Source organism: Elgaria multicarinata, chromosome 15 (genome assembly GCF_023053635.1).
Source record: "Elgaria multicarinata webbii isolate HBS135686 ecotype San Diego chromosome 15, rElgMul1.1.pri, whole genome shotgun sequence".
Classification (NCBI taxonomy): domain Eukaryota; kingdom Metazoa; phylum Chordata; class Lepidosauria; order Squamata; family Anguidae; genus Elgaria; species Elgaria multicarinata.
In genome coordinates, this window is record NC_086185.1 from 28,865,730 (window position 1) to 28,893,537 (window position 27,808).

The 27,808-nt window shown below is 41.7% G+C and overlaps 1 protein-coding gene across 1 annotated transcript in view; it reads right to left on the bottom strand.

Moving 5' to 3' along the window:
* Positions 1-27,808, bottom strand: part of LOC134409134 (ligand of Numb protein X 2-like) — a 55,210-nt gene that overhangs the window by 7,517 nt on the left and 19,885 nt on the right. The window contains exons 2-8 of the mRNA XM_063141716.1: positions 18,346-18,806; positions 14,327-14,553; positions 13,011-13,207; positions 11,989-12,354; positions 9,569-9,748; positions 830-1,004; positions 430-658 (exon numbers count right to left, since the gene is read on the bottom strand). Of these exons, the coding sequence (XP_062997786.1) occupies positions 430-658; positions 830-1,004; positions 9,569-9,748; positions 11,989-12,354; positions 13,011-13,207; positions 14,327-14,553; positions 18,346-18,746 (1,775 nt within the window). The 5' untranslated portion in view covers positions 18,747-18,806. The remainder of the gene's footprint in view (positions 1-429; positions 659-829; positions 1,005-9,568; positions 9,749-11,988; positions 12,355-13,010; positions 13,208-14,326; positions 14,554-18,345; positions 18,807-27,808) is intronic.

Consider the following 27,808-nt stretch of genomic DNA (forward strand, 5'->3'; position numbering starts at 1 on the left):
TTAAAAGAGTGCAGGGCACCTGCAGCTTTAACTGTTGTGATGAAGAGGAAATTTCCCCAGGTTCTCCATATATTCAAATGACACTTGCTGAAATTCCTTTTTCAATGCAACTGTTAAAGATACAGGAGCCCAGTCCTCCTTTTCATAGGGTCACCCTACCTAAACTATGGTCAGTAAATTTTGATGCCACAACAAGCCATAGTCAAGCTTTCTTTGGTGTAATGTCTTAGATGGTGACTTTGAGGATTATTTTCAAGCATTGCTCTTCCAAAGCATGGTGAACAGAAGTACTAAAAAGTTTTGGGAGTTTCTTGATTAGTTTTGAAAGCCAGTGCGATTTTCATTTGCAACATTTTAAGCAAAACAGACCAATCCAAAACCATAATCAGGAAAAAAATGCCGATGGGGACAGCAAGCAGACAGACTTACCTGGGCAATCCAAGCCACATGGTCCAGAGAGGAGCCCAGGTAGCCCAGCTGAAGCCATTTTCTCTGGTATCAGGAGTCTCAGCCGATTCAGATGTCTGCTCTGGTACCACAATTTCTAGGGCTTTCAGTGCCACGGTGTGCAATGCCGCATTCGATTTCAATGCAGAGACCGCTTCATTGTAGCTCAGATGTGTCAAGTCGACATTATTTATATTCAAAAGTACATCTCCTGTTTTAAATGTATATGAAAAGGGACAGACCGTAACCAATCTTTTGTGATGAAGTGCAACGCTTTACTTTGGATCACTATGACCCTTGCAATTTCATTCATGCATAATTATGTAGTATTTTGTTCTCTCTAGGCACCAAATTAAAGAAGGAGTTTCTAAAGGCATCTTACCTTTCTTAATCCTGCCATCTCTAAAAAGGCATCCAACAGGCTGTACGCTAGTTACATAAATTGGGAGTCTATTTTTAATATCCCTTCCACCTCCTATCGTTATTCCTAGAGATTCTTTTGGCTCCTTCTTTATGGCAACTACCTTCTCCTGGTTGAGATATCCTTGAGGGACTGCCTAAAAGAGAAGTTTGGGGGGGGGGGGGAGAGAGAGAGAGACAGAGAGAGAGAACAGCTATTGTTATGAACTGCCAAGAGAGCTTCGCGTATTGGGCGCTATAGGAAGGTAAATAAATAAATATTAATTGTATGTCAGTGCTAACAAGTCCTGGTATTGTAGGAAAAAGAATCAATGCTTTGAGCAATTTCAATGTACAGCCAAAGCATCGAAAATAACCACTGCATAGTCCTAAAACAATGGCCGTGTTCATTAATCTAGAATGGATTAATAAACTATGAAGAGTAGTTTATTTTTGAAATGGTTCATTATGCCCTGCCACACAGACAACCTAATAAGCTACTGTTCGTAGCTTATTAAGATACTGCGTGTCATCTGACTCATCGCCCATCCCGCTGCAGTCCTCCCGGCCAAGCACACTGGTATCTCATCTTCCTTTGCAGTCTAAGTCCATTTAAGCCTCCTACCCGAGCATACAGTTTAAGTCACTGGCAACAGCACAGTAATGTGTTTAACTCATATAAAATACTGGGTTTAAGTTGTTCACAATACCGCAGTAGCGCTCTTTCACCCATTCACTATATCGCAGTTGTACATTTAACCCCAAGACACTATTGCAGTAGCGCGTTTAAGCTGTTCCAAATCTCGTAGTACAGAGAACGCCCACGAGGAGCAGATTGGCAGAAGCAATTTGAACTGTTCCTGCCAAAGCGACTCTATAAGCGATCAAATTAACTCATGGTGCCCGACAGACAACACGATAACCCACAATGGGTTAAACAACCCTTACTGCAGATTGTGGGTTATCAAGAGCGGGTTATTTTGGTAAATAAGATATTGTGGATTAAGACACGAGAACCCACGATGGGTTAAGTAAACCGTTGTGGTTTATTTAAGTCATTGTGAGTTATTGTGTCATCTGAACCCAGTCAATGAATACCAAATTTCCATTTGGATTGTGGTATCTCTTTTTGGGTATGACAACTGAAGGCGATTGATGGCACAACAGAAATATTCAGTGGAGACTTTGAAAGATTAAAATCTTAAGAAGATAATTTCTGTGAGAAATGGTGAAAAGGACCAGACATGTTCAGTTTGGAACAAAAAAAATCATTAAAGGGAACTGCTGTAATGGAATGCAAATTGCTCGGAACTACTCATGACTACATATATCCTATTTATTAAAAGTAAACTCAAACTCCAAGTGTGGATACTTATGTAGCCAAAACAGGACTATCCACACACAAGAGAGAGGAATCAGTGGGTGTCACAGATCTTCCACAAAAGGTTGGTGGCACCGTTAACGTGCTCAAAATGATTACTGAAGAAAGCAACAAAAGAGCAGAAAAGTTGTCTTGTCTTGGAGAGGCAAGCCCCGGGCAATTAAGCATGTTGCGTAAAAGGTAATTAGGAATCTAGAGAATTAAATAAATTACAAGGTAATTGGTCCTAATAGGGAAAATACAAAGTCAATTCACAATGATCACAATGATTAACTGTTATCAAAATGTAATTGGCAAAGCAATTTGGATAATATTCAATGAGATAATGCTGAATCAAAGCAAATCACTAAAGATAAAAGGATTATGTGAGAGATGAAGCGATATCAAACTGTATTTCAGGGTCAAAGTGAACTTAAAAGTTTTCACATCAATTAATGAGCAAAAATATTGTGTGAGGTATAAACATTAAAAAGCTTGATTTATAGAAGTCTAGGGGGGAAATATGCACCTAGGTTTAATTAGTAAACTATGGGAAAGAAATCACTTTGTCAAAGGCATATATCAAAATTAATTGTATCTAACTTAAAAGGCGTACATTTAAGCTTCTGTACTTTGTTTTGATCATGAAGAATTATTTTAGAAGTCAGGGCTGCATGGAATATCAAGAAACCAATTCTAGCCATTTTCATCTCTACCAAGAACAGGTCTTTTATAAAGCTACTAGCTGTACCCAGCGTAACATACGCCGTTGTAGCATATCTTAAAGTTTATTAATTAAATATCATCACGGGGGCGGGGGCTGCTTGGAGGCCACTGATACAGCGCCGCCTGGCAGACCTGGGGGGCAGGGAGGTCGAGGGGAGGGGAGCAGGTGTCCCCCTCTCCCCAGGGTTCCTGTCAGCCTTGGGCCGCACGCCCAGCTCGCATGAGATTAGGCCGGGGCCTCGGCTTGCAGCAGGCAAGCGGCCTCCCACCCGGCCACCAAGGGCCCCGGCCGTGCCTCGCTCATGCTCCGGACCGTGGCACTACCCCCTTCATGGGAGGAGTGCGAAGAGGCAGAAAGGGGTGTAGGATTACCTTGGAAAGCCCGGAGGAGTCGGGCGAGGGGCTTAGCAACCTGTATCAGCTGACGTTACACGTTGTTACTGTTGCTTAGCAACTTGTATCAGCTGAAGCCTTTACGGAAACATACCTAAGCGTTTTATATAGAGAGATTGCATCTTAATTGCCTATTCAAGACCGGACCAGCCCAAAATACTTTGCATTACAACCGGGATAGCTCACAATAGATTTTGTTGCTGAGAAAATTCATTCCATCTCCCACAGCCCGCACCAACTACAATGAGGATTGCAGCTAAGCTCAGAGGACTTTTGGATCACAAACACTCTAGAATACAAAGAACGCAGATTCCTGCTCATGATCACAGCATAAAACAAAACACACCCCAATGCTTTAATTAATAACAGCTCTCCTGCACTCTCCTAGCCCTGCAAGTGAAAGATAAAGGATTGGAAAGGAGGACTGCCACCTCCCCACATGAAGCTACTCACTTACTGTGCTCAACATCTAAGGCCCTGGGCCCACATTCCTCCATACTAGTGGCATGAGAGCACCCAGATTTATTTATTTCATTTATAGCCCACCTTTTTTCCTCCAAGGAACCCAAGGTGGCATACATAATCCTCCTCCTCTCCATTTTATCCTCACAACAACAACCCTGTGAGGTAGGTTGGGCTGAGAGGCTGTGACTGGCCCAAAGTCACCCAGTGGGGGTCCATGGCCGAGTGGGGACTAGAACCTGGATCTCCTGACTCCCAGTCCAAAATCTTAGCCACTACACTACACTGGCTTTCCTCTTTACCCAGGCATATGGCGGCACATCCTAATTACCCACATGTTTAGTTTTTAATCGGTTTTTAATGCTTTATGTGTGTATGTTCTGTGTTTTAGAGTTTTAAATTTTGTATACTTGTTTTTACCTCAATTTTAGAATTTCTGTAAACCGCCCAGAGAGCCCTGGCTATGGGAGCGGTATATAAGTGTAATAAATAAATAAAATAAATAATAAATAAATAAATTGTGGAACTCCCTCCTAAAAGAGGTTCAGTTTTTAGAAAGGTGGCAAAGGTATTTTAAAATTGTGTCCTGCCTTTAATCCATTTTAACTTTCTGCGGTTTTAATGACTTAATTGACCATTGTATTTCTTTTTATCTTATTATTTGTACTGTGTTTTTTCTGGTTTTAGCCATGAAGCCACCTTTGTGGACCCTCCCAGCTCCGGAAAGGTAGGGTAGAATTTTATTTTAATAAATTAAAAATCAATTAAAATTGCATCGTGACAACACAATCACTAGCAAGTCTTCAACTGACAATGATGGTAGTGGCAGTGGTGTTTAAAACCAACATGGGGGCTGACCAATATGAAGCACTATCTAAAATTCCACTTCTAATCTCAGAAACAGAAGTGCTCCAAAACAAGTTTGCCCACGCTGCAGGACCAGGAGGAAGCAGACAAGTTCGCTTGGTGCCTACAGTATACTCCTTTCATCGCCAGCTGAAGACCTTTTTATTTTCTCAGCATTTTAACACTTAATTTAACTTAAATTTAAACTTCGCTGTTTTAATTCCATATTTTAACCTATATCAATTTTTGCTGTGTGGTTTTAATCCCGGTTGTGCTTTTTATATTGTATTTTGTATTCGTGTTTTTAAATTGTTCGTTGTTTTTATGCTTTTCATGGTTTTAATTTTTGTGAACCGCCCAGAGAGCTTCGGCTATTGGGCGGTATAAAAATGCAATAAATAAATAAATAGATATGCAATGGGTCCAGAGGGGATGAATATTCTCTTCAAGCAAGTATATGAGAGCAATAAATGATGCAGTACCTATTTGAGAAATCAGACAACATGAGAAATTCTCAGCCAGTTCAAGAAGTGTTTCTTCACACATACGGCTGCTTAAATATAGAACTATCTGCCAGAGGCTGCCATTGAAATGACAATCTGTTCAAGTTCCCCTTTCAAGAAGTGGACGTCTGTGGAGAGGGATGTGTGTGGAATCAGCTGGTTAAAGGTTCTAGAAAGATTGCAGAGATGACAGGCTTCAAGTTTCGTTTATAACTGTCCACCTTTTGAGCCTCATAATCACCAAGAACACAGGGAACCTGAATTATGTGACAATTAAAAACAGCTAGTACCGGAAAATAAACACTTTGGAAAATTTAAAACTGTGGTGTTTCCACCAGGTTTTATTTATATATTTATTTATTACATTTTTATACCGCCCAATAGCCGAAGCTCTCTGGGCGGTTCACAAAAATTAAAACCACAATAAAACAACCAACAGTCTAAAAACACAAATACAAAATACAGTATCAAAAGCACAACCAGGATAAAACCACGCAGCAGAAATTGACATAAGATTAAAATACAGAGTTAGAACAGTAAAATTTAAATTTAAGTTAAAATTAAGTGTTAAAATATTGAGAGAGTAAAAAGGTCTTCAGCTGGCGACGCAAGGAATACAGCGTAGGCGCCAGGCGGACCTCTCTGGGGAGCTCATTCCACCGCCGGGGTGCCACGGCGGTGAATATACAGTGGATCTCATACATACAGGACAGGCACAAACTCCTTATACTAGCCTGAGCAATGTTTTTCAACCATACTGAAGTCCGGAAGCTTCAGCAGGTACAAAATAGGGCAGCCCGTTTACTAACAGGGACTGGCCGACGAGATCACATTACGCTAGTCCTTTTCCAGCTTCATTGGCTGCCAGTCCAGGTCCGAGCCCGATTCAAAGTGCTGGTATTGACATTTAAAGCCCTAAACGGTTTGGGGCCAGGTTATCTGAAGGAACGCCTCCTCCCATATGTACCTGCCCGGACCTTAAAATCATCTACAGGGGCCCTTCTCCGTGAGCCCCTGCCAAAGGAAGTGAGGCAGGTGGCTACTAGGAGGAGGGCTTTCTCCGCTGTGGCACCCCGGTTGTGGAACGAGCTCCCCAGAGAGGTCCGCCTGGTGCCTACACTGTACTCCTTTTGTCGCCAGCTGAAGACCTTTTTATTCTCCCAGTATTTTAACACTTAATTTTAACTTAAATTTAAATTTTACTGTTTTAACTCTGTATTTTAATTTATAATCAACTTTGCTGCGTGCTTTTATCCTGGTTGCGCTTTTTATACTGTATTTCGTAATTGTGTTTTTAACCTGTTGGTTGTTTTTTGTGGTTTTAATTTTTGTGAACCGCCCAGAGAGCTTCGGCTATTGGGCGGTATAAAAATGTAATAAATAAGTAAATAAATAAATACTGCACCTGAAAGATAACTTTCACCCTTCAACTGACCTCCTTCCTTAATATACAGTTGTAGAAGCCTGCTGGATAGGTTTGTGATGATCAGCTGGTCCTAAATACTCCCACTTTTACCAGACACAGGACTGCTGATCTCGGAGGTAACCTTACATGCTGCCACCACCAACTCACAGCCAGAAACAATATTGCTTGAATCTTTGGCACTGTTACAACATAACCAACACTGCCAACTACTCTCCTAGCAAAGATATCCTTCCCACTTTACTAAGAAACCACACAATGAAAACCTTCTATGGATAACTCCTTAAAGAGCCTTTTGTTAGCATGGGGCTGACTCGGCTGCTTGTGTTTTACAAGCTCGATCTCCGCACAGGAGTTTTAAAATGTTAAATAACCAGATGATCGCTAAATAATTATTAGATATTTTCAGTAGTTATATACATTCTTTTAAACGTATCTCCTCTGAGCACATAAAAATAACGCTATTCTTCACACAGCGCATAGTTAAATTATGGAACTCACTACCACAAGATGTAGTGACAGCCACCAATTTGGATGGCTTTAAAAGGGGGGTGGATAAATTCCTGGAGGCGAAGGCTAGGCTTTCATTGGCTACTATCCCTGATGGTTGTGTGCTATCTCCAGTATTCAAGGCAGAAGCCTATGCGCACCAGTTGCAGGGGAACATGGGCGGGAGGGTGCTGTTCCACCATGTCCTGCTTGTTGGTCCATGGCTGATGGCTGGTTGGCCACTGTGTGAACAGAGTGCTGGGTTAGGTGGACCCTTGGTCTGATCCAGCATCAGGGCTCTTCTTATGTTCTTATGTTCTAACAGGTATATGAATTTAAAAGATGATAAACACAATCTGCCTTATTTCAACTGACGCTGTTTAACTCCATTCTCACTCATTATTCCTAATAATCTTACTCCCTACTTTACTTTGTTACTTTATCCTTTGTTACTTTAGTCCAGCCAACAGAAACAAGGCTGACAACCATTACCCAGAGGACCTTTTCTTCTGGGACCTTTTCTTCCCAGTTTGTGGAATGGCTTGCCGGGAGAGATTCGTCAACAGTCTTCCAGAATTTAAGAAAGCCATAAAGACTGATCTCTTCTGGCAGGCCTACCCAGTGGAATTTTAAGATGCCCTTTTAATGGTGTGCTGCTTTTAATGATGCACTGGTTTTAAACGTTTGAATTAGTTGGATGTATTTTGTGGTGTTTTTACTTGTGTTGTACCCCGCCTCGATCCAGAGGGAGAGGCCGGTAACTACTACTACTACTACTACTACTACTATTATTATTATTATTATTATTATTATATTGCCCTCTTTCTGCCAAGTGCTTTCCTCTCCCTCCACCAACTGCCCACACTTTTCAACTGACTCACTTCTAACTGAAGAAAAAAAATTCTTCGCTCCTCCCTGATCCAGACTGAGGAATTACTTTTCAGCCAAAAACCTGCAGACTGTCAGGGATGCTTTAAGGTGGGTTCCTGCACTGAGCAGGGGGTTGGACTCGATGGCCTTATAGCCCCTTTCCAACTCTACTATTCTATGATTCTATGACTTCTTCAGATTGATGGTTTTCATCTAACAGAAACTAAGTCTTCCCCAACCTGGTGCCCTCCAGGTGTGTTGGGTGTCTAGCATGAGCAGTGAACATACAGAACAAAAACAACTATTTTAATCCATGGATCATTTTTTTCACCTCTCCCCCGCCCCCCCCCCCCCCCCCCATTTTTTCCATTTCTATAGCCAAAGCTCTCTGGGCAGTTCACAAAAATTGCAACTTAAAAATACAATCTAATAAAAACATAATATAAAAATCTTTAGCATACAAAATTTAAAACAATTTAAAACAGATGAAAAAAAAACCATTTACAATAAAATACTGGGACCTGATAAAAACAACTGACATTTTTTTTATATAAAAATCCATCAAAGGCCTAGGAGTAGACGAAAGTCTTCACCAGGTGCCAAAACGTTGGCAAAATTGCAGAGAGTGTTCCACAAACAGGGGCCACACCCTCAAAGCCTCACTCAGTGGAGAGCCTCAGATGTTGATTGTATTGCCTGGGTAGGATCTCCTTATTGCCATGTTCAAGGCCACACTCTTAAGTTCAAAGAGGGCAAGAGTGAGACCCAGCGTGCATGGCACATAGGCTCCATGGAAGATGTGCAAGGGTTTCCTCAGAAAATGTCAAGGGGCAAGGTAGGGTAAATTAGGGGGAAATACACCACCCACTGTGAAGTTTCTAGAGAAGTTCTACAGAAGTTTCCGAGCAAAGCATAAAGTGTTGGTTATCACCTTTAAAGCCCTACATGGTTTGGGTCCAGGCTACCTGCGGGATCGCCTTCTCCCATACAATCCGCCCCGTACACTCAGGTCCTCTGGGAAAAATCTACTTCAGCTAGCAAAAACTCGATTAACAACTGTTACCCAGAGGACCTTTTCTTCTGCTGCTCCCAGACTGTGGAACGGCCTGCCGGAGGAGACTCATCAACTTAACAGTCTACTAGCATTCAAGAAAGCTATAAAGACTGATCTCTTCTGGCAGGCCTATCCAGTGACATTTTAAGATGTTTTTTAAAATGTTTTTAGGATGTTTTAAGATGTTTTTAACAATGTATATTATGTTTTAATTGAGTATTATGTATTTTATTATTTATTATTGTTACCCGCCTCAATCAAAATGGAGAGGTGGGCAAGAAATAAAAATTATTATTATTATTATTATTATTATTATTACAGAATGAATTCTCTCTCTTCTTATTAAAAATGCTGGATACATAAGCAAAATTGACATAATTTGCTCAATAGATAATGGTGGTTTAATTGCTTTGAATATTATTAACTAAAATACTTCTATATAGGAATGTGAGTTTACACAATGCAGTGTAAACTCACATTTTGTCACTCACTATCTAGTCTCTTCTCACATCTTGGGTGCTATACCCTAACTTCAAGTAGCAAATAAATCAAGCTAATGTCTAACCCCAAACTAGAAATTAATTACAAGACAATACCTTCTGAAAGCTGGATTTTCGTTGATAGTGATTCTGTTCAGGTCTCCTGTGATGGTGCACAGGACTTCCCCCATTGCTGCTGCTGCTGCTAGTATTTGACGCACCGCCATCTTCAGCAGCATCTGAGAGTTGCACGCCAAGCTGACGAAGGACCACGAAATTGACTCGTGCTTCACTAATCTTAGGAAAAGCCCAAAAGGAGATGCTTAAAATGGATGTCTTCAAATATGCAACTTCAGAGCCCAAGTTACATAATCACATGGTTTAAAGGCACCCAGTGAAGCAATGGAAAAATTATTAATATTACATATATAGATAGATATATAGATAGATAGATAGATAGATAGATAGATAGATAGATATGCTAAAGTCAGCTTGATACTTAATTGTCAGGTAGTTTTGTCACTGGCCTAACTTGTAAATGATATCTCAATTTCCCAGTGTGGATGCAAACCTGGCTTCCTTTAACTCAGCCTTCCTCAACCTGGGGCACTCCAGATGTGTTGGACTGCATCTCCCAGAATGCCCCAGCCACTGGGAGATGCAGTCCAACACATCTGGAGCGCCCCAGGTTGAGGAAGGCTGCAGAGTCTAACTTATGTTCTACAGGTCAGGAGAGAGCTCAAGAACTTACACTTCCCCTCCCTACACACACACACACACACACACACACACACAGATATTTCTCCTGCTCAGCCTTATCACATATCTGATGTTAAACTGTGACATATTAAACACAGGGCAGCACTGCAACAAAGAAGGCAAAGCAAGGTGGGTTGATTTAAATATTCAAGGGGAAGGACAAATTTAGCTTCCCGTTTTGGCCTACAAGTCTTTTGTAGGGAAACAAAAATGCATGGTTGCAATTGTGAAATTAACCGATTCCTGTTTGTAGTTGTCTTTAAATACCCATGACAATAACTACCAGATTCTAATGTGATATAGAAATGGACAAATTAATAACACACACAATATTATAATTGTGTTAATTATAGATGCATCAATAATATATGTGCGTATCTGTATGTTATAATTACTTGTTAGTGTAAAAATTATTAAAATAAATAAACAGTATTATTTTTTTAAAAAAGTAAAAAGCAAAAAAGAAGATGAGTAAGGAAGTGGCTGAAGTATTCTAACACCAAATACTCTACAGCAGTGAGCTGTGAGTCACACATTAACTTGCAGGTCAGGATGCAATACAACCTACACACTCCGTAATAAACATAACAAACCAAGGGATGGGCTGAGGTTGAGTGGCAGAAGACCTGCTTTGCATCCAGAAGGCTCCAGGGTCAATCCTCAGCATCCCTGAGGAGGGCCAGGGAAGTATCCTGTCTCAAAACCTGGAGAGCCATTGCTGTCTAGTCACTGGCTCAGTTCAGACAATACACTAGTCAATGCAATATGAAAATTCCACTCAACCGTTAGAGTTTTTAGGGGGCACTCCCCACATAACATGTTCTAACTCCACCGTTGTGTGACTGTGGGCTACCGCGGAGTTGAGTAAAAGTCATTGTGACATTTGATTGACAGTTCCTCTGCCCACTCTCCTCCCCCGGTCCTCCCAATGGTATCCCGTCAGCCATTGCTATATAAAAAAAACCAATCCTGACAGCTCTCCTAGAGCGGCACTCGCTCCTTTCACCGCTCTTGCCAGGGAACTCTGTAGCCAGTGGGAAAAGTCAACTCAACGCAACAGAAAACTCCATGGAGCCTGCCACGCAACACAACAGTTGTGCAGGAACTCTCCTCTGCACAGCGTGGATATTCAGCGTGTTTTCTAAACACGCTTTCCTGCCAGACAACACATTTTCCTGCCAGACAACACATTTCTCAACGGTGGTGTAAAAACTCCACTGTGGAGTTCTAAAACCACTGTTGAAAAACGTGTTGTCTGAACTGAGCCACTGTCAACAGTACTGGGTTCAGATGTACCAATAGTCTGACTCTGCGTAAGGCAGTTCCCGATGTTCCTACAAAGTTCAAGAAATGCTTTGTACCAAGGGGCAAAATATTCTACAATACTCTGAAACGCTGAAAGATTATGATGTGAATCCAAAACAGTAGTAATTCCTTTTTACTTGAAAAGTACTGCCTGCACATCTGCACTTAAGGTAGCTCTCCTGTTTCAGGGAGATCACATTTTTCAAGTAGTCAAGCCACCACATTTTATACCAGAAAGGATGGGATACAGTGAGTTGCCACTGTACATATAGTGTGGAGCGTGGCCCTCAAGACGACTGCTTGAGGCTGTGAAGAGCTGCTGCAAGTCAAGAGCAGACAATACGGTTCCGAATAGACCAACAGACAGACTCCATCTCAAGTGGTTTCGGTCGACCTGGACTTCCCTAGCGCAGCATTTGAAAACTCCTGGGTTGAGCTATTAAACTGCAGGTATCTCCTCTTCATAAAGTTACCTGGATTATCTGAGCAGCTGCTTCAGGTGTTCCCTGACGTAAATCTTGGCCATTTATAGAAAGGACTTTATCATTCTGAGTCAGTTTCCCATTTTTGGCCGCCAAGCCTCCATCTAAAAGATCCAGAATGAAAATCCCAGGCTCATCAGTTTTTCTGATCAACTTGATGCCAAGAGGTTCAGACTGGTCTCTCTTCACAAGGGTAACGTGGATCACTTCCTGGTTTATTGGACTGGAATCCGGCTGCCCAGCCTTGGTGTTAAACCCTTTCTCTTGGAGCACTATGAGGTGGAGCACAGCACAGGGTTGGCGCAGTAAGGAGATAGCTTGGCAATGAGTCACGCTGCTAATGTTGACACCATTCACCTTGGGACAGGACAAAAACAAGCACTAATCAGAATACTGTTGGGTACAAGGCTTATACCATGGCACTTTTCCCTCCTCTAGTGTAGGAAAAGAATATAGAACATGAGCACTGCAGGAAGGAGGCACCACAAGAACAGTTTATTTCTGCAGGAATCTGCTGTTAACACAGCTAAAAGAAGGTCAAAATAAAGTCTAATGTGTTCTGGGGCTTTTAGAAAGAATAAAGGCCAGAAAAGCAGTTGTAGCAAAGCCAGTAACAGAAAGCAGACGTGCAGCACTGTCAGGAAAGGTCACAGAGAAGGTCAAAAAGAAATCAGATCCATAAGCAACCCTCCCGCCCTCCTCTCTTGTACAAGTTAGTGAGGAAAACCAGAAAGGTTACTAACCCACTCGTTTGTTAATGCGCCATTGCTCACTGCAATGCTATGAGCACACCACAAAGGTAGAAGTGAGTCTCTCTTTGTTTAAGAGGACATCCTTGCCTTCCACATACCTACACCTGCTTGCCCCAGTATGTCACCTTCTCCTACATTTTCATCCTTCCAAAGTTCAAGTCAGATTAGCTAAACCAGCTTTCAAACCTGATCGCTTACATTTTAATGGCCAGGTATTGAACTGTAATTTTATCCCAACCCTTTTCATTACATCAAACCTACCTCTAGGATATGGTCTCCAGGTGCTATCTTTCCATCTGCTGAAACAACTGAATCCCGAAGAACTTCTTGGACAACAATGTTGCCAAGAGGTGTGTCTTTACCCCCAACTATCCGCATCCCAAGTTCTTCCTCAGGGTCTTCTCGGTGAATTTCAATGGTGCTTGTCTCTGCTACAAGGCTAGCTCTTTGGGGTAAATCTGATTGAGAGAATGGCGGTGGGGGTAGGGGGAGGAGAGATGCACATGAGTACAGATCAAGTCCAGAAGTTTTCAAATGCTAGAGGCTACTACCTATTGCACCGCTGCCAAACAGCTCATATGTGAAACAAACTACAATTGCCCATATCTTTGACGTCTTGTCCTTCATTCCTTGCAATCTCCAATTGTTATGGTGCATAACAGAAGGGAACTGATGTTTCTGAAAGCACAATATTGCTTCCCTAGTTCATCTATGGATGTTAATTGTAGAAACACAGTTTGCTTCACAGCACCTGTGGTTATTATGGATAAAATAAGCATTCTGCCCTCTCCGCTGCGGCACCCCGGCTGTGGAATGAGCTCCCCAGAGAGGTCCGCCTGGCGCCTACACTGTACTCTTTTCGTCGCCAGCTGAAGACCTTTTTATTCTCTCAGTATTTTAACACTTAATTTTAACTTAAATTTAAATTTTACTGTTCTAACTCTGCATTTTAATCTTATATCAATTTTTGCTGCGTGGTTTTATCCTGGTTGTGCTTTTGATACTGTATTTTGTATTTGTGTTTTTAACCTGTTGGTTGTTTTATTATGGTTTTAATTTTTGTGAAATTAAGAGAGCTTCGGCTATTGGGCGGTATAAAAATGTAATCAATCAATAAATTTTGCATTCTGTACTTTTTAAAACTGAAATTCAGCAGCCAGGAAATCCAGATTTTGCGCTAAGAAAATCTGAATTGTTCAATTTGGATACAATTTGGAAATTAGGAGGATTAGATCATTTTCTCTTATTCTGCTTACCTTATTCTGATTAAAGTACTCCTAGGAAAGAGCAAGAAGCTATACAAGGCAGTGAAGCCTCCCAACCCAGACACCAATCACTGGAATTCTCACTTAGGCACCACTCAGACTTTTGAGATTCCAGAAACTTTGCCCATCCATGACTTCAGAGAACTACAGGATAAACACAGCACTATTCATCTCATTCACTAGACCAATGAATTCTTATATGAAAAGGAACACACACAATAATGTCAGCAAATTTTCTTACTTTCTGTAACGTATTCCTAATGCAGACTTGTGTTCTCTGGCTACAGAACTCAGCCTGAGAGAAGTGCCTACCTTCTTCACTCCCATCAAAGGCTGGATTAACCAAGCCAGGTTCTGGTGTCTCCAAGGATACCACGGCAGCTATTGAGCTTCCAGCCACCAGGGATGACACTCCATTTGATATCTCGGGCTCTTTCGGGGTATTCGTTTCCAGCCTGGCAAGGGAATCTCCCTTCAACCTGGAGCGAGGGTTCTTTTTCCTTTCTAGTTGAACTTTGTATTTCTTGAAGCCAGGACACCTGCATGTGAAGGCAAAAGAACCTCTGAAAGGTTATTAAAGGGCAGTATGCAAGTTTGCTGAGCCATATAGCTTCCACCTTTGGCTGGGGGAGCGGGGCAGGGGGAGACTCAGAATGCTTCCAGGTAGAGGGTTTCTGGTGCTACCACTAAGAAGGCACTGTGCAGCCATTCCATCTTCTTTTCTTAATGGATTTTCTGCATTAAGGAAAAAAGATGGAAGCAGTTGGTGCACAATCACAAGGAAGCAGGGTACGAGTAGAAGACAACAATGACTCTGAGACCCCCTGTAAATGTCTGTGAATGAGGGAGAGTGACAGCATAATAAAAACCTGTCTGGAAGCCCCCTCAGTTGAAACAGAGCAACTGGTTTAATAATTCAGGAGGGGGGAAGTCTAGAGAGAACGGAAGGGCTCTAATTAGGACTCTGATTAGGACATTTCCTAATGAAGCATTGCTATTTACAATACATGCTCCTTTTCAATGCATAAGCAAATACTTGGACTTGAAAAGGTTAGAAGGCATAAGAGGTGGCACAAGAGTAGACCATGGCTTTAGTTCTCAAGATGTGATTTGCACACGGCAATATGTTTTGTAACAATTTCCACCAAGGGAATTATACAAAAAGTCACAGCAATTTTTTTTTTATTCAAAAAAACTTTTCAAACTGTTACGTTCCTGCTTGGGCTGCCAGGGAATGGATAAGAATGTAAACTGACACTCCTAGAAGCATTTAGGGGTGGTCTGGGAAGGGGTCGCAGCGTACTGGTGAGTCAAGAGGAGGATCTTTGCAGGCACTCGCCTCTCATTCATGTTATTAGGGAATTTCCCACTTTTTTGTGTGTCTGGCAGCAATACTGCTGACACCATGTAAACTGTAACTATCAGGGCAACAGGTAACTAGGAAGAATCATAGAATAGTAGAGTTGGAAGGGGCCTATAAGGCCATTGAGCCAGAGATTGCAAAAATGGATTAACACTAGTCCAAATTAAAATTAACCCATCCAAATTTAAAAAAATACCTCAAGGTAGTAGCGAACAGCTGCTTCTCCTCAAAAGCAGCTTTTTGCCAATTACTTCATATTTCACCCAACATCTGAAATTCTCAACTTGAAATTTTCCATACGAGTTCCCCCTGCCTTCCTGTATTTTTGGGCCAATCCCCCCCACCCTCCGGTTGGGTTTCAGTTTCTGCCTAAGATTAATAAGTAATTAAACAATCCAACATAGTCATACCAGAACTGAAAACTCAGTGATGGGTAAATATGAAGGAAAGTTACCTAAGATACAAGAATGTGAGTGACTCAAACAGACAACCTCCTGCTAAGTTCATACGAAACCATTAATGACTACAGATATAGTAAACGTCAAGGGTGTAAAAGAGTCCTGCTAGATGAAAAAGAGAGCCCTCATCTACCATCCTGTTTTCAACACGTGGCAACTCACGCTTCTGAGTTACCCACACACATTTAAAACCATCCATTTATACTGATTTTAAATCACCTAAAAAGCAAAAAGCAAACTGATTTAAGTCAGCCTTTCTATTTTAACATTCAGATATTTCTTGAAAAAACATGCATACTAACATCTTGCTATAACAATTAAAACGTAAGGTTTGCAACTAACTTTATACAACCTAGGTATAACACACCTGCCTCCCAGAGCTCCGAAAAGGATTTTGTCACTGAGTGTATTATTTTATATTTTAAAATAGTGTATATTAGGGTGACCATATGAAAAGGAGGACAGGGCTCCTGTATCTTTGACAGTTGTATTGAAAAGGGAATTTCAGCAGGTGTTATTTGTATACGTGGGGAACCTGGTGAGATTTCCTCTTCATCACCACAGTTAAAGCTGCAGGTGCCCTGCCCTCTTTTAAATCTGGTCACAGTATAGCTGCAGTATAGCTCCTGCAGCTTTAACTGTTGTGATGAAGAGGAAATTTCACCAGGTGCAATATGCATACAAATGACACCTGCTGAAATTCCCTTTTCTATGCAACTGTTAAAGATACAGGGGCCCTGTCCTCCTTTTCATAGGGTCACCCTAGTGTATATGTTTTGATTCTAAATTTACTGCAATGGTTTCAAGGACGTGTTAAGCTGGTACCAGTCTATTTCCATGTCACTCTCAATAAAAAGGCTAAAAATAAACTGCCTGAATAGTTTTCCTGAATAGTGTAAAACCGTTGCATAAAACTGCATGGTCATTTTCTTAAGACTACAACTGTCCACAACTGCAGCATATAAAAGTGCTTGCAATGCCTAGTCAGTAGTGGGGAATAACTACAGTTTTGATTTAACAAAGCCTTCCCCAGTTAGACCAGCTGCTTTTCACATGCAGGTGCTTGTGAGAGCCACCTGTGGTTTTGCAAGTAAAGCTTATTTTTCATGGTCACAACAGATTTTTGTTGAAGCTCTCCAAATGCCATGATAGCTTTCATTATCGAACATTTTAACTTTTAACTGGAAGAAATGCGCTTTGGGAAAAGCATGACAGGACAAGCACAACTGCTTAATAAATATGCCCTATTCAAACTTGGGTCTTATGCAGGCATAGACATGGATTGCAGCTCGGTAACCAGACTTGTGAATAGACACGATGTTCCCCGCCCTTAGCAGAGTTAAGTGTTGTTTTATGCTACATGTGCACTAATGCAAACTAGGTGACTTTACATCTATGGTTTACAAAGCCACTTCAAAATTTGTTACGGTATCAAGTTTACAAGGGGAGCATGGTTTGAATTAACCACTGGTGTGCGTTGGTGTACGCATAACACGGAGCCATGCTTAAAATGCCAGGCAAGGAAAGCAAGGATGGGGGGAATCACTCCAAGGAGGAAGAGGAAAGACATTCCTAAGGCTACATCTATAGGAAGCCATGGCGAATTGCTCCTATTTCTCTGGTTCCTCCCTGTTTCCACCACTCCAAGTATTCCGATATCAAACATCATTATCCAAGTTTATTAGTCAAGCGGCCTTAGTAGAGAAAGTAGAACAGGAGCTGTGCGAGCACAGCATAGTTGGTCACTGTTAGAAATTTGGTGTTAATAGCAAAGTTCAAAAGCTTAGCAACTCTTAATGGTACCTTGGCCTTAGAATCTTCTATCCAAATTTTCAATGGGGAACAGTATATAAATACTGTAAATGAATAAATAGAGAGCAAGCATAAACTTATAAAAGTTACTTATATAACATGGCCACTTTCTTTGAGACAGAAAGCTTACTGAAAAATGGAAACTAAGAATCAAATGCCTGAATTTGCTGCTTTTCCCCCCTTCTCCCTCCCAATCCTTTTTCCTTTCATGTCATGTTTTTTTTAGATTGTAAGCCTGTGGGCAGGGACTGTCTTAAGAAATATTTTTGTAAGCTGCCTTGAGAGCCTTTTTGGCTAAAGGGCGGGATAAAAGTACTATAATAAATAAATAAATAAATAAATAAATAAATAAATAAATAAAGTAATCCCTTCGTATACTTTATTTCTAAGAAAGTGCTCTGTTTCTTAACCTAAGATGCTGCTCAGTTCCCCCTCAGTCCTTAACGTATAAAATTTTCATATTAAAAATGGAAGAAAATCATAAGTTGCTGGCAATGGTGAAGGAGCCGTGGAGCAGCCTTCCTCAACCTGGGGCGCTCCAGATGTGTTGGACTGCATCTCCCAGAATGCCCCAGCCAGCTGGCTGGGGCATTCTGGGAGTTGTAGTCCAACACATCTGGAGCGCCCAGGTTGAGGAAGGCTGCCATAGAGGATAACGTGCAAGTTTAGTGGATGGCATTGCAGAAACACACACGCACCTGTTTTGTAAGTGAGCCTCTAGCTCACACCGCTGCATAGTCAGCTTACAGTCATCTGGAAAGGGGCAGATGACAATGAGTTTATCCAAAAGATTCCGCACCAAATGGCTGGACTTCCGGCAGTGCTGGAAAGACAGTTTTTTCCGATCCATAGGACAGAAGTTGTACTCCTGCATGAAGTTTTCGAGGCACTTAAAACAATATGTGTGTCCGCAAGGTGTGTCCATAGGCTGGAGCAAAGGCTGAAGGCATATGTGGCAGGTCAGGTCGTCATCCACTTCGTCCTGAAAGTTGTAAAGATGGTTATCTGGCAGCAAATGGAACTGCCCACATTCATGGCAGAGTTCTCTGGCTTTGGAGACCGGCTCTCCCCCTGCAGGCTTGGCCATGGCGTCCAACATCTGGGGTGTTTACATCAGGGTAAGGGCAGGTCCTTGGGAGGTAGCCAAGATACAGGGTCTCTTTAAAAAAAGGAAAGAAAAGAGGGGAAATGAATCACTCAGTGTACAGAAATGCAAGCTTGCCAAAGATGTCACACTAGCAAACAGGTCAAATTTCTGTCTTTGGGGGGAAAGCAGTGATTTCACATTTTTCCCTTTCCCTCATTGCACTGTTTCATCTTATGATATATAAGGGTCCATTCATGTAAGAAAAAAAACTGGTGGACAGTCTGATCCAATGGACAATGACTTACAAACTTTGTCCAGAGAACCTTGGAGTTACTTATCAGGACTGCATCAATGAAAAGATGCAGGCAGTTTTCCCACAATTATTAATTTATTTATTACATTTTTATACCACCCAATAGTCGAAGCTCTCTGGGCGGTTCACAAAAATTAAAATCATGAAGAGCATAAAAACAACCAACAATCTAAAAACACAAATACAAAATACAATATAAAAAGCACAACCAGGATAAACCCACACAGCAAAAAATTGATATAGGTTAAAATGTGGAATTAAAACAGCTAAGTTTAAATTTAAGTTAATAGGTATTAAAATACTGAGAAAATAAAAAGGTTACAGATCTTCCCCTGCAATGTAAGGAACAGAATAGCATTGTGTGTTTTCTGGTGCACTCCTGGTTCACTTGGGGGAATTAAGAGACCCTGAAAGGTTCCGTGTACATTCTGTGCAATATGACTTGGATTGGAAAGCCTTTCTGATGTGATAAAGAAGGCTGTGATCTGAATACAGCAAAATCCCAAATTCTGAACCGGGCCGATTCAGGAGATGCCTGAATTGAAGTGAGGCTCATCCAAAACAGGCCAAATCCAAGCCTCAACTCTTCCAAAGCTTTATTCACAATTCAGAGAGACACAGAGACACATAGGGCCAGTTTGCAAGTGATGACAGCCCATGTCTGAGACGAGCGGGAGAGAGCAGACACACTGCCTTTTGGGCTAAATGATCCAACTTTTTACCCAACAACAAACCATGAGTTAACTGCTGGGTTGTTTAACCCCTAAACAACCCAGGGAGCTGCTCGTGTTTAATTCACAGAATTTTGTTATGTGTGAACCAGGTCATACAAGGCCTGCAAGAAAATTAGGTTATTTTGCTTAGGAGATTTTAAAATTTGCATCGGAAAACGTTCTGATGCCTTACAACTGCCACCATCATTGGCTATGCTGGTTAGAGCTGACGGAAGCCATATGCCAAAACATCTGGAGGACAAAAAGCTGCCTGCCCTCGAGATACCTAATTTAGCATGTTTGTTTTACTTGCATTTAATAAACAAAACCAAAAAAACTACCCCATGTTAATTTTTGGTCCCCAATTTACAAAAGTATTTGACCTGAAATATTTGAGGGGGAAAATATAACTATCCTTAATGTGATTTAAATGTTATATTATGTAGACATTTTTATTGGAATCCAATAGCATGTACTTCACTTACATTGCTTACGTTTGGGGGGGGGGGGGGGAACCTAAAGATACTGAAAACTGTTGACACGCTAATTAACAGCCGCCTAAAGAACTGTGAATGATATGCTGACAACCACTCAATTTCAACAGAGTTCATCTCCCTTCCACTAAAGTTGTTGAGGCGCCTTCAGTTTTGCTGTCAACATTTATTAGTCCCATTTCACTCTGAGACATATATGCACTTCAATGGCATATATGTTTTCCTCTCTCATATCTGCTGTGGATTTTTGCTGTCAGTCTGCTTTTGGTACCACAATGCAGCAAGCGCGGGGATTCTGCTGGCGCAACTCTGGGCAAAGAAGTGCTTTTCAAATGTTTTCCAGGAACACTTCCTACGTTGACTTGTTACTGAGTGATCCTTTTGTATCTGCTGTGGGACTAATTCAAAGGTGAAGGTGATTCAGGCAGAACACAGGCTAGGCCTTTTGGGCCTCTTCACTGCACTGTGGGAAGTGAATGTGCACCATAGAAGGCTGCACATTGCAGCTGAAGGCTATTAAACTTTTCCTTCAATGCTGGTCTTCTAATTGAACAACTCTTTGTAAGTTTCCATGGAATATCAGGCTGCCTTTGAAAAAAGTGGGCCAAAGGAAAGTCCTCCCTCAGTGAGGAGAGACCGTTTTGAAATTGGGTGTAAATGAAGTCTAGAATAATGAAATAGTGCCCAGCTTGTACATGTTTGTTTATTTTAATTTATTTCATAGCATTTCTCTACCACCTTTCATTAAAAAAAATAATCCTAACATGGTTTACAAAACAAAATACAATAAACCCAATAATTAAAACAGTAAAACAGCAATAAAACAATAACATCTCATTAAAATACCCAGGAGTAGCGATGCTAGCTTTAGGAAAAGCCCGGGTAAGCAGATACGTTTTTAGTTGTCAGATGAAACGCTACAGTCCAGGAGCTCGCCTGTTCTCAATGGGGAGATAATTCCACAGGGTAGGTGCCAGAAATGAGGAGGCCCTTCTCCACACCATGGACAAATGAACCTCAGCAGGCTGCGGTATGGTCGGCAAGGCCTCCCCTTCCGAATACAGAGACCTGGGTGGCCTATACAGGAGAAGGCGATCTCTCAGATAACCTGCTCCTGAGCTCTTGACGGCCTTATAAACCAGCAGTAGAACCTTGGACATGGCTCAGTAGCTAATCGGCTGTAGAGCTTTTCTTATCTGTTAGATGCAGCCTTCCTCAACCTGGGGCGCTCCAGATGTGTTGGACTGCATCTCCCAGAATGCCCCAGCCAGCTGGCTGGGGCATTCTGGGAGTTGTAGTCCAACACATCTGGAGCGCCCCAGGTTGAGGAAGGCTGTGTTAGAGGCTCCTCTGATCATCTAGCTTCTGCACTCTGCAGCGGCTGCAGGCTCCGGATCAATCTCAAGGCCGGTCTCGCATAAGCGTCTCACATGAATCCAGTCTTGAGTTTACCAGTGTGTGGATCTCTGTGGTTAGGCTGTCCCTGTCCAGGAATAGTTGCAACTGCTGTACCAGCCAAAGCTGATAATAGGAGCTCTTTGCCACCGATGCCACTTGAGTGACAGAGATGAATCCAAGACAGCCCCCAGTCCATGTACCGTATTTCTTCGATTGTAAGACGCCATCGATTGTAAGACGCACACTAATTTCAGTACCACCAACAGAAAAAAAAGCTTTGGTTCTAAGAATAATAATCGCACCCACGATTCTAAGACACACCCTGTTTTTAGAGATGTTTACATGGAGGGAAAAGTGTGTCTTAGAATCGAAGAAATATGGTACTTGTCCCTACAGGGGAGTGCAACCCCATTCAGCAGTGGCAAATTACCCAGCTCCAGCACACAGGTCACAACAATTCTGAATCTCTCTTTGAATAAGCCTTTTAGTAGTGGTGGCCTACAATGCACACCTGTCACTGACAAAGCAACAGACTAGTCCTAGCTTGCCATTTTTAGGAGGGCTGTTCACCTTACTATCATGCAGACAGGTGTGGATTGCCTTTCATCACCAAGGTCAGGTCTGGGTTTCCAACTGTCTGAAGCAGCTTCCTTTTATGGGTTGAAGAGAAAATAGTGATTTGCATTCAGCACTTTCTTGGATGTTAGAAATCTGACATCTCGGTGGTTAAGTTCTAAATAGGTTTGATCTCCAAGGACATAGGTGCGATGCTCAGGCAGTAATTGCATGACTGATGCAAAACTTCAGCATCTGAAAGATCTTTGGTTTTCTTTAAAATATTTATATGCCATCGCCACTTTTTTGTCTCACAGACATGCAGACAAATCATGGATTGATTTCCCCATTCTGTTTTGGCAGCCTTCAGAGCAGTTTCATTTTCAGGCTGCTCTTGCTTAGTACCTCTGTTTCAGGGCAGACGGCAATGCAAACAAGCCAGAGGTAAGCCGTGGTTCTGGGTTCACACATCATGACAAGCCATGGTTTAAACCAGCTGAAGTTTGTAAGCAAAGAACAAATCATGGATTCTGTTTTTGAATTATTGCTGGTTTATTCCTGGATGAGACGGATTATCTAGATCCATTTCAATCTGGCTTCAGATCTGGTTATGGGACAAAAACAGATTTGGTTGCCTTGATTGATGACCTACGCCGGGAACTAGATGGGGGAGTGTGTCCCTGTTGGTTCTGCTTGACCTCTTATCGGCGTTCAATAGAATTGCCCATGGTATCCTTGGCCGCCTTGCTGGGATGGGACTTGGAGTACTGTTTTACAGTGGCTCCATTCCTTCCTGGAGGGGCGGACCCAGAAGGTGGTGCTGGGGGACGCCTATTCAACTCCTTGGCCATTGGCCTGTAGAGTCCCTCAAGGCTCTGCTTTGTCCACACACACCCCAATGCTATTTAACATATACAGGAAACCGTTGGGAGAGGTTGTCTGGAGTTTTGGGGTGCGGTGACACCAGTAGGCTAATGACACCCAACTCTACTACTCCTTTCCACCCAATTCCAAGGAAGTTGTTTCAGTGCTAAACCGGTTTCTGTCGGCAGTAATAGACTGGATGAGGGCAAACGAATTGAAGCTTAATCCTGACAAGACAGAGGTGCTCCTGGTCAGTTGAAAGGCAGATCAGGGAACAGGGATTCAGCTTGTGCTGGATGGGGTTACACTCCCCCTGAAGTCACAAGTTCGCAGTTTGGGTGTACTCCTGGATTCAGCCGAGCCTGGATGCCCAGGTTTCGGTGGTGGCCAGGAGTGCATTTGCACAGTTAAAGCTAGTGCGCCAGCTGCGCCCATTCCTAGAGATGTCAGACCTGGCCACGGTGACACATGCCTTAGTTACATCCTGATTGGATTACTGTAACATGCTCTATGCAGGGCTGCCTTTAAAGAGTGTTCGGAAACTTCAGCTGGTTCAAAGAGCCAGATTATTGACCGGGGCTGGTTACAGGGAGCATACAACTCCCCTGTTAAAACAGCTTCACTGGCTTCCGGTCTGTTTCCGGGCACAATTCAAAGCACTGATTATCACCTGTAAAGCCCTCTACGGCTTGGGTCCAGGTTATCTGAAAGACCGTATTCTCCCATATTAGCCTGCCCGTGCTCTGAGATCTTCTGGGGAGGCCTTTCTCTCAGTCCCACCAACATCCCAGGCATGCCTAATAGGTATGTGGGAGAGGGCCTTCTCAGTGGCTGCTCCAAGGCTCTGGAACTCCCTTCCCAGGGAGGCTAGGCTGGCTCCCTCTGTGCTACACTTTCGGAGGCAAGCAAAACCCTTTTTGTTCCAGCAGGCTTTTGGAATTACTCTGGACTTGTGTTAATGTATTGGATACCCCCTTTTAATCTGTTACTGTTTTTAATTTTTTAACAGGTTTTTAATTTTACTGCAGGTTTAATTCTATTTTATTTTTGTGAATTTATATTTATATGTTTTAATTGTACATGTTTTCATCTTGGTAACTGCCTTGAGTCCCAGCACTGGGGAAAATATAATAACATTAACCACCACCACCCATGGTTTGTTTGCGGGGATGGGTTCAGACACAATTGACAAACCATATTTTAAGAAACCACACTATGGCTTAGTGGTGAACCATGCAATATTTTAAATTAGAAAGAGCAAAAATGCCAAATTTTCAATTGTGGAAAAATGTATGCAAAGTTGTCTGAACTCATATAACAAATGTAAAAAAAACCCTCTCCCATTTACACATTTTATTAGGTGATTATGAAATGGATTAGGCTAGGAATGTAAAATAAAATTACATAAACCCAACTGCAAAGTTCGGTATTTTACGGTGGAATTTTTGGCCCTTGATAACCACCATTCCACCTGCGGAAGATGACTGCTGGTTACCTAACACATACCAGTCCATAGTGAAGGGAGTTAACAGCTGTGAAAACCAATAATCATGAATTTGTCTTAAGGTGCTTAGCTCATCACGCAAAAACACCTTCTTAGTTTGAGAAATAGTTTAGGGAAGTGACATAGATAGCATTTCACTCTTAAGCAACCCCATATATCTGTTTATAGTTGGAAAATTGCCACACTTAAAAGCCTCCTTCTCAGACAGTTTTGTCAATGTCAAACAATAAATCTGTCAACAGGCTGAAAATAAGTTTTGAATTGTATTGCAAGGTGCAGAATTAGCATAAATGTACTCAATCACATCAGTCTGAATGGCGGCAGGAAGTAATTTTATATGGCTTTACAAACAAATGTCTTTAGTAGTGATCTAAACCTGAATACATTGCCCATATATAAATAATGCTTTCTTTAATAGATGAAATTTGTATACATTAGAGAGCAAGGTACAATTATCTCCTTTGATTTGAATGCTATCAAGACCAGAAATACTACCTAACTTTAATTTCCTTCACTCCTTATCACTCACCCTCTGCCAGATAGAGGCCATCCAATAAATAATAATTGCAATACTTCAAACATTCATAATTGAAAATACCAGAATAACGTGATGGCTTAAAACATTCAATAAAACTCTTACCTAGTCAGTGTTACTTTTAGTGCCCTAGTTGTTCCGAGTCCTTGAATTAGGAATGTACCCTGATCACAAGTTTCAGCTCGGACCCCAATTTGGAGACTTGGAAAACAGCCCGATTCTCTTTGGATTGTCTTGGAGGCCTCCCAATTTGACTTGGGACCTGAATCTTCATTTGGAAATCTGAAGCTTTGTGCTTCCCATTGACTATCATTGAAATCAGAAAACAGCTATAACATTTTGGCGGTTAGGCAGAATTGGACGACATTTGCAGGCATGGTTGCCCCTTGGGAGGGCATCACACCTGCCAGGTTTCAGGTGTAATAAGTGAAGGTTTTTTTGGACAAGAGTAACTTTTACAGTTTTGGGGTTTTCCAGAAAAGCCTGTACTTATTCCCTCAATGGTCTTTGTGGGCAATTGTTATAAAATTAATGTACAGCCCAGAGGTGTCCCTAGGCAAGAAATCTGCAGAATTTCGAAAGGGTAGTGGAAGGGCTAGGGGGTTATGATGAATGATAAACAGTTTAAGACTGGAGCCAACTGAATAGAAAGCAAGCAAAGTTACAGAACGTGCAATAGGGTAGGTATAGATAAGGGAGATGGAGGATACAGTGGCAGGAGGGGCTTTACCATAAGAACATAAGAATCGCCATGCTGGATCAGACCAAGGGTCCATCTAGTCCAGCACTCTGTTCGCACAGTGGCCAACCAGCTGTCGACCAGGGACCAACGAAGAAGGACATGGTGCAACAGCACACTCCCACCCATGTTCCCCAGCAACTGGTGCACACAGGCTTACTGCCTCGAATACTGGAGATCGCACACAACCATCAGGGCTAGTAGCCATGGATAGCCTTCGCCTCCAGGAATTTATCCAACCCCCTTTTAAAGCCATCCAGATTGGTGGCCATCACTGCATCTTGTGGTAGTGAGTTCCATAATTTAACTATGCGCTGTGTAAAGAAGTCCTTCCTTTTATTTGTCCTGGATCTCCCACCAATCAGTTTCATGGGATGACCCCATTGGGTTCTAGTATTTTGAGAGAGGGAGAAAAAATGTCTCCCTACCCATATTCTCCCTACCATGCATAATTTTGGACACCTCTATCATGTCTCCCCTTATCCTCCTTTTTTCCAAGCTAAATAATCCCAGTTGATGTAACCTTCCCTCTTCGGGAGATGCTCCAGCCCCCATTCAGCGTTTTACAAGCAAACACCCAGTGCTTCGCTCTCCCAGTTCCCACAGACTCCACCAAGACTTCACATTCCTTCATTTCTGTATAAGCTGTCTGTTTATATGCTTTTTTGAAAATGGTTTTACACTTTGTAAAATACAGTTTTAATGGAGTTTAATCTTTGTAAATCGCTCAGAGTGCTTTGCTATGGGGCAGTATAGAAATGTTAATAATAATAATAATAATAATAATAATATGCCACAATGCCCCCAGCATAGTTTTGCTCCAGAGCATGATGAGAAATTTAAACAGTGCCCCCCACCCCACCCCGATCAGAACTCCAGAAAAATAATAAAGGAGAAGCCAAGGCATGCATGAACGGTAGTACGAAGACCTCCACAACAGCTGCTTAGGAGTGCCATACATGCTGATACTGGATTACCCTCTTGGCCTTCAGAGTGATCTTGTTCCTTTTAAGTATCCAGGGCTCTTTCCCACACCAGGGGTAGGTTTACATAACCATTTTCACTTCTATAACATTCCTCACTGCCTAAACTAGAAACAGTGGCAGGCAGTTCGCTTCTAGCACTAAGAAGCCAAGGGAGACATCTATTGTACTGTATAATTTTGCTAATTTACACTTGTTCACTACAATACTAGCAAGCTGTCTACTCTTGTTCTAATCATGTCAAATTGCAGTACTTCTACGGTTTGCTGAACCACACACATTCTCCCTGTATTTACACATCTGCGGCATTATAGGATGCTAATAACTTAGGTATCATGCCAAATACAGAGACAATGAGTCTTTCAGTTCATTTTGCATTTAATTTAATCTTTAAATCTAGATGTATACCAAGAAACAAGTGAAATGCTGACTCAAGCAGTATTCTTCAACTTTCATTAGCTCATGGGCAAAATAGATTGTAAGCCTATGCGGCAGGGCCTTGCTATTTACTGTATAATCTGTACAGCACCGTGTACATTGATGGTGCTATATAAATAAATAAATAATAATAATAATAATAATAATAATAATAATAATAATAAAAAAAAAATATCGAGCAATTGAGAACCTACAGATAGCATCATATTCTGTCCATCCTACTTAGTAAAAAAAAATCTCATGGAAAAGCAAAATAGCTCCCTGGCCTCAGAAGATTACATGCACAAGAAATCTCAGGGGGAAATGTTAGCACTGCACTGGTGCAAGCAGAGAAGCAGTATCAGCCTTCTTAGTGGGTATCCCACTTCCTTTTTTACTTGAAATAAATACTTGGCTTAATACAAAGACCACATTCTAATGGAAGCCTCAAAATGAAAAAAAAACTCTTTATAATGTATTAGAAGTGCTTACTTGCTCTTTTGAATTTAACTAAAATGATTTTATTGAATGTTTTTTCCTAGACAATTAGCTGCTCAAA